Consider the following 13055-nt stretch of genomic DNA (forward strand, 5'->3'; position numbering starts at 1 on the left):
ACATTCACACTGTTCCACTCCAGTGATTCCACACACACACACACACACACACACACACACACACACACACACACACACACACACACACACACACACACACACACACACACACACACACACACACACACACACACACACACACACACACACACACACACACACACACACACACACACACTACATGCTTCAGTGCTCTGTCAGTGTTTAAAGCTCTGTGAGTTTAACACTTCATGACTGAGAGCTGCTGACCAGCATCTTCACCCACATCAACCATGACCTTCATCTCCATCTTCATCTGCACACTGGCTCTCTGCACTCAAGGTAACACGATGCTTTATGTTCTACTGGTGAGGAGGCTCTGCCATGTGGAGAAGATCCACCAGATTAACTTCAAACTCCACATGGTTCTTCATGTAGTGAACGTCTTTAATCTCCTTATTGTTTTCAGGATCCAGAGGTCAGGTGACTGTGACTCAGAGTCCTGCAGTAAAACATGTTGATCCAGGAGCTTCAGTCACCATCAACTGTAAAACCAGTCCTTCTAATTATGGTAGTTATTTTTCCTGGTATCAGCAGAAACCTGGAGAAGCTCCTAAACTCCTGATCTACTACACTAACAGCAGAGCATCAGGTATTCCAGATCGTTTCAGTGGCAGTGGATCTGGATCTGACTTCACTCTGACCATCAGTAGAATTGAGACTGGAGATGCAGGAGATTATTACTGTCAGAGTTTACACTGGCCTGGTGATACCCGCATCTTCACACAGTGTTATATGGTGGTACAAAAACCTGGGTGAGTGGAAGTGTACAGTAACTGCACTGCTGCAGCTGGGACCGACTGCAGGTGCTGAGGGGGAGGATGTGATACAGTACAATCATTCACTCTGTACAGGAAACACCTCACTCACTCACTACTTCTCCTAAATACAAGCTTTATTATTATTAACATAATAACAACCACTTCATCCTGATCAGGGTCACAGTGGTGTAAAGATGATACAGACCACAGATACATTTATTTGTTCAGCCAATCCACCTTTTGCATTACAGATGGTGGGGAAAATGTCCAAGTACACAGAGAAAGCCACACAAAGAGAACATGCCAAACTGATCAAAGTACCACCACCATCAAGAGGTGAGAATTGAACCCAGGTCTCCACAATACTAGCTGCACCACCATACAGCTTCTATAATGAAATATTAAACATTATGATGAAACAGGCACAAGGAAGGAAAAACCCTTTTATTATTTATTTAGCTCATGTTAATTAAAGATGTTCCAACACTGAGAGGACTTGAATTTAGAAGAGCTCTTAAAAGAGAATTGAACTGACAGCAAGTTCCAAGATGAAGCAGTAAACCAGCATGAACTTCTTCAGCAGTTTGAGCTACAGGAGCTCGTCTGTTGGATCGGATCACACGGGCCATCAATGAGCCCTGGCCGCTCATGACCCTGACGCCGGTTTACCACTGTTCCCTCCTTGGAGCACTTTTGATAGATACTGACCACTGCAGACTTGGACACACCCCACAAGAGCTGCAGTTTTGGAGATGCTGTGACCCGGTCGTCTAGCCATCACAATTTGGCCCTCGTCAAACTCGATCAGATCCTCACACTCACTAACTGCTTCTAACATCAACTCTGAGGATAAAATGTTCACTTGCTGCCTAATATACCCCCCCCCCCCCACTAACAGGTGCTGTGATGAAGAGATAATCAGTGTTATTCACTTCAGCTGTCAGTGGTCATAATGTTATGCCTTGTGTGTGTGTGTGTGTGTGTGTGTGTGTGTGTGTGTGTGTGTGTGTGTGTGTGTGTAAATACGTATATGGTAATAGAATAGATTGCCTTTATTTGTCATGTATACATGTACAGGTGTGCAGTATTCCAGCTGTTACGCCCCTGAAGCAAACAGGGTTAAAGGTCTTGCTAAAAGGCAGAACTGGGATTCGAACCCTCAACCTTTGGGTTATAGCCCGAAGCTCCTCCCACTAGGCCACCACTGTCCCACTCTACACTAGAGGTTAATGATGCTGAGAGCAGCAGTGATGATGATCAGCATCACTCTCAGCTACATGCACACATTGTGACATCATCATGATGACATCACCACACTCCACACCTCTGGTATAAGTTGCTGCGTTTCATGTGTTTGTGCTCATTTGATCTGAGACGCCGAGACAGTAAGCAGCATGAACATGTTCTCCTGTTGGACTCTTCCATCTGACGAAGACGAGCCGCACAGGCGGGTAAACCAACCGGAGAAGAAGGTAAAGAAGAGAAAATGGTGGCAGAGACGCCAGAAGGTGGAGATGCAGGACGTGGAGGGTGAGAAGGGAAATGAGGTAAAGGGTGAAGAGATGGGGCAAGGAGTGGAGCAGAAGGTTTTAGAGGACCAGGCAGACCAAATACCAATGATGGAGAAGCAGGGGGTTCTGGGAAAAAACAAACCTGAGAAGAAAGTAAAGAAGAGAAAATGGTGGCAGAGACGCCAGAAGGTAGAGATGCAGGACGTGGAGGGTGAGAAGGGAAATGAGGTAAAGGGTGAAGAGATGGGGCAAGGAGTGGGGCAGAAGGTTTTAGAGGACCAGGCAGACCAAACACCAAAGATGGAGAAGCAGGTGGTTCTGGGAAAAAACAAACCTGAGAAGGTAGAGATGCAGGTGGCCCCACGGGACCTGGTGAAAGAACCAGAACAGGTCGTCGTAAAGGACCAGAGGAGGAAACCAGTAAACAAGGTGGTTCTGGTTTGTGAGATTGAGATGAAGAAGTTAGAGCAGGTGGACCCAGTGGAGCAGGTGGACCCAGTGGAGCAGGTGGACCCAGTGGAAAAACCTGACCAGGTCGTGAAAAAGATAGAGAAACAGGTGGCCCCGCTGAACCTGGTTGAAGAACCAGAGCAGGTCATCCTTAAGAACCAGTGGATGGGACATGTAAGAAATAAGATTCATTGCATAGAGAATGAGATAAAGAAGGCAGAGGGGCAGATGGTCCAGCTGAACCTGGTGGAAGAACCAGAGCTGGTCATCCTAAAGGACCAGGGGAAGGGACAGGTAAAAAATAGGGTGTGTTTTATAGAGAATGAGATAAAGAAGGAGGAGAGGCAGGTGGACCCGCTAAACCTGGTGGAAGAACCAGAGCTGGTCATCCTAAAGGAGCAGGGGAAGGGACAGGTAAAAAATAGGGTTAGTTTTATAGAGAATAAGCTAAAGAAGGAGGAGAGGCAGGTGGACCCAGTGAATAAAACAGACCAGTTCGTGAAGAAGGAGGAGAGGCAGGTGGCCCCACTGAACCTGGTGGAAGAACCAGACCAGGACATGAAGAAGGATCCAGCAGCTTTGGAGGACAAAATATGGAAACTGAAAGAGCAGAACCTGGATAGAGGATGCACTGAAGGTACCTTTGAAGGATTGTATAGATAGATGGTGGTGAACTAATAAAGGTGAAAATTAAAAATGGAATTAGGTTTCATTTCTCCATCAGATCCACTGAAGAACATCTCCGAGGTGTCTTCAAACAAACCAGACCCCCAGCAGCTGCAGGACGACGTTCTTGTTCCCATCGTCGAAGCCCAACCTGAAGAGTCCGGGGCTCTGATGGAGAGCGCGTGTGAATATGAAGGTGGGGTTTAGATTCAGAAATACACGTTATACACGCTAGGTGGAGTAACGTTGGAGTTTCCTCTAACACGTGTGCATGACGGCTCTGTGTTGCTGTGTAGGTGTCCCGATGCCGAAGTCGAGGAGAACCAGCCTGAGAACCAAACGGTTCCAGTTCTTCAACGTCTGAAACTGAGGTGGTGACGATCCGGAGATCATCCAATCACACGCCGACTTTTCCAACATCAAAATAACAATAAAGTGCCTTCATGAACATGTTGGTTGGTCTGATTTTGTGTACGTTGGGTATTGAGGGTGGACCGATGAATCAAATCAAATCAAGGTTTATTTGTCACATACATGGTACACAGTACAACTGGCAGTGAAATGCTTTAGTGACTGCTCCGCCACAGTCATTACAAAAACTACAAAATAGTTAAAAAATAAATTATACAAAAAATATAGAATGTTTTTAAAAGTAAGAATTTAGAAACATTAGAAAAATTAACAATATAAAATTACCAATATAAAAACAATATAAAATTAAAAAATAACAATATAATTTAAAAAAGCAATTTAAAGTAAACATTATAAAAATTATCAATATAATTAAAAAGAGCAATTTAAAGTAAAGTGAACATTAGAAAAATTATCAATATAATTAAAAAGGTCAATTTAAAGTAAAGTAAACATTATAAAAATTATCAATATAATTAAAAAGAGCAATTTAAAGTAAAGTGAACATTAGAAAAATTATCAATATAATTAAAAAGGGCAATTTAAAGTGACAAGTAGTGCAGAAACTGTGCAACATAATGCTACCTAATGCTATACAGATGTGCTAAATAATAAATACTCAAATACTAATCTATACATATACAGTGTATCACAAAAGTGAGTACACCCCTCACATTTCTGCAAATATTTCATTATATCTTTTCATGGGACAACACTATAGACATGAAACTTGGATATAACTTAGTAAATCTACAAGCTGTACACTGACTACTCTGTCTTCTGAAAATAACTCAACACACAGCCATTAATGTCTAAATAGCTGGCAACATAAGTGAGTACACCCCACAGTGAACATGTCCAAATTGTGCCCAAATGTGTCGTTGTCCCTCCCTGGTGTCATGTGTCAAGGTCCCAGGTGTAAATGGGGAGCAGGGCTGTTAAATTTGGTGTTTTGGGTACAATTCTCTCATACTGGCCACTGGATATTCAACATGGCACCTCATGGCAAAGAACTCTCTGAGGATGTGAGAAATAGAATTGTTGCTCTCCACAAAGATGGCCTGGGCTATAAGAAGATTGCTAACACCCTGAAACTGAGCTACAGCATGGTGGCCAAGGTCATACAGCGGTTTTCCAGGACAGGTTCCACTCGGAACAGGCTTCGCCAGGGTCGACCAAAGAAGTTGAGTCCACGTGTTCGGCGTCATATCCAGAGGTTGGCTTTAAAAAATAGACACATGAGTGCTGCCAGCATTGCTGCAGAGGTTGAAGACGTGGGAGGTCAGCCTGTCAGTGCTCAGACCATACGCCGCACACTGCATCAACTCGGTCTGCATGGTCGTCATCCCAGAAGGAAGCTGACGCACAAGAAAGCCCGCAAACAGTTTGCTGAAGACAAGCAGTCCAAGAACATGGATTACTGGAATGCCCTGTGGTCTGACGAGACCAAGATAAACTTGTTTGGCTCAGATGGTGTCCAGCATGTGTGGCGGCGCCCTGGTGAAAAGTACCAAGACAACTGTATCTTGCCTACAGTCAAGCATGGTGGTGGTAGCATCATGGTCTTGGGCTGCATGAGTGTTGCTGGCACTGGGGAGCTGCAGTTCATTGAGGGAAACATGAATTCCAACATGTACTGTGACATTCTGAAACAGAGCATGATCCCCTCCCTTCGAAAACTGGGCCTCATGGCAGTTTTCCAACAGGATAACGACCCCAAACACAACCTCCAAGATGACAACTGCCTTGCTGAGGAAGCTGAAGGTAAAGGTGATGGACTAAACCCAATTGAGCACCTGTGGCGCATCCTCAAGTGGAAGGTGGAGGAGTTCAAGGTGTCTAACATCCACCAGCTCCGTGATGTCATCATGGAGGAGTGGAAGAGGATTCCAGTAGCAACCTGTGCAGCTCTGGTGAATTCCATGCCCAGGAGGGTTAAGGCAGTGCTGGATAATAATGGTGGTCACACAAAATATTGACACTTTGGGCACAATTTGGACATGTTCACTGTGGGGTGTACTCACTTATGTTGCCAGCTGTTTAGACATTAATGGCTGTGTGTTGAGTTATTTTCAGAAGACAGTAAATCTACACTGCTATACAAGTTGTACACTGACTACTCTAAGTTATATCCAAGTTTTATTTCTATAGTGTTGTCCCATGAAAAGATATAATAAAATATTTGCAGAAATGTGAGGGGTGTACTCACTTTTGTGATACACTGTACATATACTTATATACAAATACATATGTCCAAATATATACACATACATACAACCCCTGGCAAAAATTATGGAATCACCACTCTTGGAAGATGTTCTTTCAATTGTTTAATTTTGTAGAAAAAAAATAAATCACAGACATGCCACAAAACTATCATTTCTCAAACTGTCAACCCTCTGGCATTAAGAAACAATAAAAAAAGAAACAAATATAATAGTTGTGGTCAGTCACAATTGCTTTTTTTTTAGATCAAGTAGAGGAAAAAAATATGGAATCACTCAAATCAGAGGAAAAAATTATGGAATCATTAGAAAACACTGCACCATTATTACTTTGTTGCACCACCTCTGGCTTTTATAATGGTTTAAACTCTCTGAGGCATGGAGTTAACTAATGACAAACAGTATTCTTCATCAATCTGCCTTCAACTGTCTCTTATTGCTGTTGCCAGATCAGCTTTGCAGGTTGGAACCTTGTCATTGACCATTTTCTTCAATTTCCACCAGAGATTTTCAAATGGATTGAGATCCGGACTATTTGCAGGCCATGCCATTGACATTATATGTTTTCTTGAAGGAAAGTTTTCACGTCCTTTGCCCTATGGCAAGATGCATTATCATCTTGAAAAATGAAGTCATCATCACCAAACATCCTTTCAACTGATGGAATAAGAAAAGCGTCCAAAATTTCAATGTGGACTTTGGCATTTATTGAAGACCATCTCCCCTGTGCCTTTACCCGACATGCAGGCCCATATCATCAACAACTGTGGAAATTAACATGTTTTCTTTAGGCAGTTATCTTCATAAATTTCATTGGACAGACACCAAACAAAAGTTCCAGCATCATCACCTTGCCCAATGCAGATTCGCGATTCATCACTGAAGATCACTTTTATCCAGTCACCCACAGTCCACGATTGCTTTTCTTTAGCCTACTTTAACCTTGTTCTTTTCTTTTTAGGTGTTAATGATGGCTTTTGTTTGGCTTTTCTGTATGTAAATACCATTTCTTTTAGGTGATTTCTTACAGTTCAGTCACAGACATTGACTCCACTTTCCGGCCACTTGTTTCTCATTTGTTTTGTTGTGCATTTTCTGTTTTCAAGACATATTGCTTTAAGTTTTCTATCTTGATGCTTTGATGTCTTACTTGGTCTACCAGTATGCTTCCCTTTTACAACCTTCCCATTTTGTTTGTACTTGGTCCAGATTTTAAACACAGCTTACTGGGAACAACCAACATCTTTTGCGACATTCCACAATGATTTATCTTCTTGAAGGAGTTTTATAATCCTCTCATTTGTTTCAACTGACATATCTTGTGTTGGAACCATGATTCATGACAATCTGCTTTGTGCACAGCTCTCCGAGGTGTAAGCACTCTTTTTAAACTGAAGAATAATTAGCAAATCTAATCTGCTGCAGATGTTTTGTTTTTAAACTGCAAATTACAGAGTGATTCCATAATTTCTTCCTCAGATTTGAGTGATTCCATATTTTTTTCCTCTACTTGATCTAAAAAAAGCAATTGTGACTGACCACAACTATTATATTTGTTTCTTTTTTTTATTGTTTCTTAATGCCAGAAGGTTGACATTTTGAAAAATGATAGTTTTGTGGCATGTCTGTGATTGATTTTTTTTCTACAAAATTAAACAATTGACAGAACATCTTCCAAGAGCACTTCATCACGACTGATGTCAGGGCCACTGGGCGAAAGTCCTTGAGGCAGGCTGGCTGGTTCTTCTTCGGGACTGGAACGATGACGGACTGTTTGAAGCACGCTGGGATAGGTTGAAGATCACCGTGAACACCGGTGCTAGCTGATCCACGCAGGCTTTGATGACTCGGCCGGCGATCCCGTCCGGTCCTGCTGCTTTCCTGGTGTTCACTCTCCTGAAAGCTCTCCGTACATCACTCTCCCTGATGATGAGGGGTCTGACGAGCTCCGTCTGCATGCTGGTCACACCGGTAGCGCTGTTAGCATCGTTAGCGCTGTTGGCGTTGCCAGCTGCAGCCTCGAAGCGAGCGTAGAAAGTGTTCAGCTCCGTTGCCAGAGACGCGTCCGCACTCACCAGTCTGGAGGGTGGGCTTCTGTAGTCCGTGATGGTCCGTAGTCCCTGCCACAGGGTTCTAGAGTCACTCTGCTGGAACTGTGTCTCTATTTTCTCCCCGTAGCGCCGCTTCGCCTCTTTCACCGCTCGGCGTACTCGGTAAGACGCAGCTTTATACTCCTCCATGTTACCGCTGATGAGCCCCGCGTTGTAGGCAGCGGTGCGAGAGTTCAGAGCATCGCGGACGGTTTTATCCACCCACAGCTTCTGGTTGGGAAAAGTTTTCACTACGGTTTTCTCCACCGTATCGTCCACCAGTTTCCCAACAAATCCCACAACCGCTTCCGTAAACACGCTGACGTCATCAGCGGAGCTCTCTCGGAACATATCCCAGTCTGCGTCATCCAGAGCGTCCTGTAAGGCAGCCACCGATTGGTCCGTGCAGCGCGTGACCTCCCTCTGAACCGGAACCTCCTGTTTCAGCCTTTGTTTATATTTAGGCATGAGGAAGATGGCGGCGTGGTCTGGCTTTCCAAATGGTGGATGAGATTGTGCCTCTGTCACTGTCTTCGAACGGAGTGTAGCAATAATCCAGTGTCCGTTTCCCTCTGGTGGGACAGATGATGTGCTGGTAAAAGTTTGGCACTGCACGTTAGCGCTGTTAAAATCACCAACAATAAGCGCAGCGTCCCGGTGATGAGTCTGAAACTGTGTGAGTGTGTCATGAAGTTCACACGGTGCCGTGTCCGTGTTCGCCCGAGGTGGGATATATAAACGGTGCTGACAATGACCGAAGTAAATTCCCGAGGAAGGTAGAAAGGACGAAACTTGAGTGCCAGAAGTTCCAGCTTAGGTGTGCAGGAGCGCGCAAGAGTAACGAAATCGGTATTATCACACCAGCTGCTGTTCACCATCATGCACACACCACCTCCTCTTGTCTTTCCCGACTCCATTGTTCTGTCCATGCGGTATACCGAGAAGCACTCGGCCGGCTGGATAACGTGGTCCGGTACCGCTGGTTTCAGCCATGTCTCGGTTACAAGCCGTGGTGAAAAGAAAAGGAGGTTAAAACCGATAAAAAGCTGCAAAATAAATATAAAAAGGAAAAAAGTTGTCGGAGCAGTTGTGACGGCAGCCGACCTCACCGGCGCTATCTTGAAAATCAAATAGTGAAAGTAATGCCTATACTATTGTCATATTCCTATTAAAGGGACAGTTCAAGGCTATTATATCCTCCTAAAATAAGTCTCACTTGTTGTGGTGGTGTGCTCAGCAGTGTCGCTCCCTCTCATACAACCCTACTTCAAAACAACTGAACTATTCATTCATTCATCATCTATTCCGCTTATCCGAGTCGTTGCGATGTGGGAGGAAACCGGAGTACCCGGAGGAAACTCATATGAACACGAATAGAACATGCAAACTCAAATAGGGATATGACTTCATACACTGTAAATTATAATAGCTGTCTTGACTTAAATTAACTTAGTAAACTTTACTCAATTAGCAATAAAATGCTATTCTTACTCGTTGTTATTAAGTTTTAATTACTCATAGGGGGAAAAAACACTTTAATTACTGTTTTTGAGTGAATATAACTTAACACTGTTAAGTAGTATCAAAGGATGCGTTGTGAGCATGTGCAGTAGCTGTATTCAGTCACCCGCTCTCAAGACAGGACTGGCGGCCACAGCAACGGAGTGGAAGAAGAGAAAAGGCACAGAAACCGTGTGGTTCATTTCAAGTCTTGGCTCGTTTTTAAGGATAATAAGGTAAGTTATTAAGCAAACAATATGTGTATGACTTTGTGTATCTGAGTCCTGCCATATCTTTAAGTCGTACATGTGTGAGCATGAATGGTTACGTCGCATATTGAAGAGTATAACGCGAGATATAAAGCCAGAAAAAACTATTTAGCCAAATATAAAGAAAAACTTGTGGCTCTGAAAAGTTGGTCCATGCTTGAAACCTTCCACACTCGCATCCGTGGCTCACACGTAATGAGCTTAATGTTACCCCAGCTAGCAGAGAACATTCTAACATTATTCTACAGAATCATTTTTTTGATGGCTTGGACCACTACACACCACGCTTTGTCACAATCTTCAAGTCTAAGAAAGGAACTGTTGGAGAGACATTGGCTGAGTTTGTGCAGCAGACTGATTTAAGGGTGAGTCTACTACTGGTTTCTTATATGATTATTTATGGTGGTAAGTTTACCATGAATAACAGTGGTTAGGGGATAGAGCAGGGGTGGGCAATCTTATCCACAAAGGACCAGTGTGGCTGCTGGTTTTTGTTTCAACCAAACAGGAGGTCACATGATCAGTTGTTTAACTGAGACCAACTATGCAGCTGATGAGCTATAATCTCTGTCTTTACATCTACAAGGTGGACCAACAAATTTGGTGTGTCAGAGTAATAGAGTGGACAGTGAGTGGACACAGTGTTTAAAAACTGACCAGACACAGCATTGATTTGAACTTCAGGATTAAAGCAGCTTCTTGTTTTGCTGACAGAGCTTGATGGCGTTGCATTGTTTGCAGGGGCTTGCATTTTCTCTGTAGGCTCTCTTGTTACTTGTTTTGTAACTTTTGATTCATGCATAATCTTATAACTTTCTTGTTCACTATTGACTTCTAGAAACTCGATGTGACAGCAATGCGCACGCTTGTTCTTCAAGGTCTACCTGTTCTACTTGGTGATGACCCCAGTAACTTCTACAACACCTGCTTTGTAAGTTCTCATACTTGCATCTTAAAGGAAAACAAAGTTGTGGGGAAATTTGCTTTGTATTTGGAATTATCTTACTGAGAGTCAGATTAATGCCAAATATATCCGTGAGTTCAGTACAAAAATGGGCTGCATGGTAACGGTATCAGTCGAGTGACGCTTGAAACCTAGCTACAGTGAAGTGAAAGACATACACCTTTTATCTCCAAAACTGATTTATTTAAATAGTACACCTTGCAAAAATGTTTTAGGGCTCATAATGTTTACAAAACTGCTAAATGCATGCATTTCCACATGAAAATGCCGTTTTAGGTCACTGAAAATGGTGGGACTCGAAAATGCATTCCAAGGTGGAGATTTGTGAAAACTCTGTTTTCAGCGTTCTTGTATTTATGGGCAAAGTGAGGCTTTTTAAAAATGCTGACATCACACAGCACATGTGTTTCTGGCTGAATCTCAAACAACTAAATGTTCCCTATATAGTGAACTACATAAGTGATAAAACAATGTTTGCACACAGCATTTCAGATCTCCACATATGAATCCCCAAATATGAACAAATGGAAATGGAAATATATAATGTACTACTGCAGAATCCATCATTTCATGACTCCATGACCTTCTGACAAGGTGGTATGGTAATGTATTTGTTTTCGTCTTTGTCTGGACAGAGATATTTAAAACAAAAACAAACAAACAAACAAACAAAAAAAGTTTTCACAAAAATATTTTCACAAATATCCGGATACGTGAAGACGGGGTATGATTGGCAAGGCTGAAAGGCAGTGTAGGCAGAAGATGGCATTGTGACAATGATCAATATTTCCTTGTAATGTTGTTTTTGTTTGGTTTCATACAGGATTCTGACAGCAATGAGGCCTGGGCACAAGTGTCTGTTGGGGTGCTGACAGTCATCAGTGAGGATGTGCCTCTCTCTCCAAATCGTCTCCACCTTGACCCGGTGTCTACTGTCATCATTGTTGAAGGAGGTGTTGTAATGGACAATCTACAGAACCTACCCCAAGCAATGTGCCTCTTGTTTGGGTTGTCAAATGCTTTACACTTGGACTACCCTAAAGCAATGAAAAACACTTTTAACTTCATTCAGAGTGATGCTAGGCTTGGGCGAGAACAAACTCTCACCAAAACTACAAAGTCTTAAAAATCTCCTGTTGAGTAAAAATTAACTGATCAAAAGTCATCTTTGGCATTAGATCTCACATTTTGAGATGGTCGATTATACATTTTAATTTAGTTAACTAAAGGCATTCCTTTCAAATTAACAGCTGGTGGGTTCATCGGCAAGTTATGTTTAAAGGCTGCCAGTTTATGTTCATTTCTATGAGATCTGCCACTCATTGATCTGTCAAATAGTTGCACTTTGTGAAACCTTTTAGAACTGACCACTTTTCAGACTGTCAGTTCTTTACCAAGTTTACTATGCAAACTGTGTTATTACAGAAGTAAAGCTGTTGTGTATATTTTTTATATTTATTTTAAAAAATCCTATTTTTTTCTATTGATTTATTATTTTTAATTTTACTTTAATTACTTTTTGTTTTATTGTAATACTCGTATATATTAACACCGATATATAAACCAAAGCCAACCCTGGTCTGAGCCCTTTGTGTTTTTCTGAAAAACAAATAAATCATAATAGAACTTTAAACCATGTCATTACCTTTTTATTATGTGAAAATGTAAATGGGATTATTTTAAGAAGATGGAATCTGTTTTTCATTATTGTGTACTGGATGTTTGAAGCACTTAAGTTACATGAGTAACACTTACTTGGTCTTTTTAAGGCAATCGGTTTGCATGTTTTTTTTTAAGTAAGGTTAACTAATTAGAATTTACAGTGTATACATTCAAAAAGGTGGTGATTTTATTGGGACGTTATTTTCCAACAGAAGTTAACAGATGAATGATACAGCAGACTCTACACACAGCTCACCAGCCATGCAGCATATTAGCGGTTCATGTGTGGATTTAACCTCTACACACCTAACAGACTGCAACTGCTGTTATCAATTCAAAACAGCATTATTTCTGTTTATTCTCAATAAATCGCTGTATAACTTTAGCATTATTTTATAGCTTGTTGGACGCTAACTAACTTAGTTCAGGTCAATAGTGCCAACTAACATTAGCAATGTCTTAGCAATGGCAGGCATTGATGTCTAATGGCTAATTTGAGCAACTATA

At 42.1% G+C, this 13055-nt stretch overlaps 1 protein-coding gene, 1 long non-coding RNA gene and 1 gene segment (V, D, J or C); all 3 read left to right on the plus strand.

The window, feature by feature from the left end:
- Positions 1-272: 272 nt before the first annotated feature.
- The window catches only part of LOC134317566 (Ig kappa chain V region 12F2-like), a 65915-nt gene continuing 53132 nt past the window's right edge, over positions 273-13055 (plus strand). The window contains 2 exon segments of the V gene segment in view: positions 273-321; positions 449-745. Coding sequence covers positions 273-321; positions 449-745 — 346 coding nt within the window.
- Positions 2332-3875, plus strand: LOC134317181 (probable serine/threonine-protein kinase kinX). Of its 3 annotated transcripts, none has more exons than XM_062997927.1 (3): positions 2332-3398; positions 3468-3623; positions 3724-3875. In XM_062997927.1, exons 1-3 carry the CDS (start codon positions 2363-2365, stop codon positions 3789-3791), a joined length of 1260 nt encoding a protein of 419 aa, XP_062853997.1. In that variant the 5' UTR covers positions 2332-2362; the 3' UTR covers positions 3792-3875. The 3 variants fall into 3 exon arrangements, with proteins under 3 accessions (XP_062853997.1, XP_062854003.1, XP_062854011.1); XM_062997933.1 differs by having other exon boundaries at positions 3486-3623; XM_062997941.1 differs by lacking the exon at positions 3468-3623.
- LOC134318076 (uncharacterized) lies at positions 10202-11799 on the plus strand. The gene is made up of 3 exons (XR_010013335.1): positions 10202-10287; positions 10761-10853; positions 11710-11799. It is a non-coding gene; the product is annotated as an uncharacterized LOC134318076 (long non-coding RNA).

The sequence above is a fragment of the Trichomycterus rosablanca genome, chromosome 1 (genome assembly GCF_030014385.1).
Source record: "Trichomycterus rosablanca isolate fTriRos1 chromosome 1, fTriRos1.hap1, whole genome shotgun sequence".
Lineage (NCBI taxonomy): Eukaryota > Metazoa > Chordata > Actinopteri > Siluriformes > Trichomycteridae > Trichomycterus > Trichomycterus rosablanca.

Excerpts from the sequence above, each read along its gene's own strand:
- LOC134317181 (XM_062997927.1), top strand. The coding sequence starts at position 2,363 with ATGGGGCAAGGAGTGGAGCAGAAGGTTTTAGAGGACCAGGCAGACCAA. Across the intron at positions 3,399-3,467 it reads GGATAGAGGATGCACTGAAG|GTTTCATTTCTCCATCAGAT; the intron begins GTACCTTTGAAG and ends AAATGGAATTAG. Across the intron at positions 3,624-3,723 it reads GAGCGCGTGTGAATATGAAG|GTGTCCCGATGCCGAAGTCG; the intron begins GTGGGGTTTAGA and ends GTTGCTGTGTAG.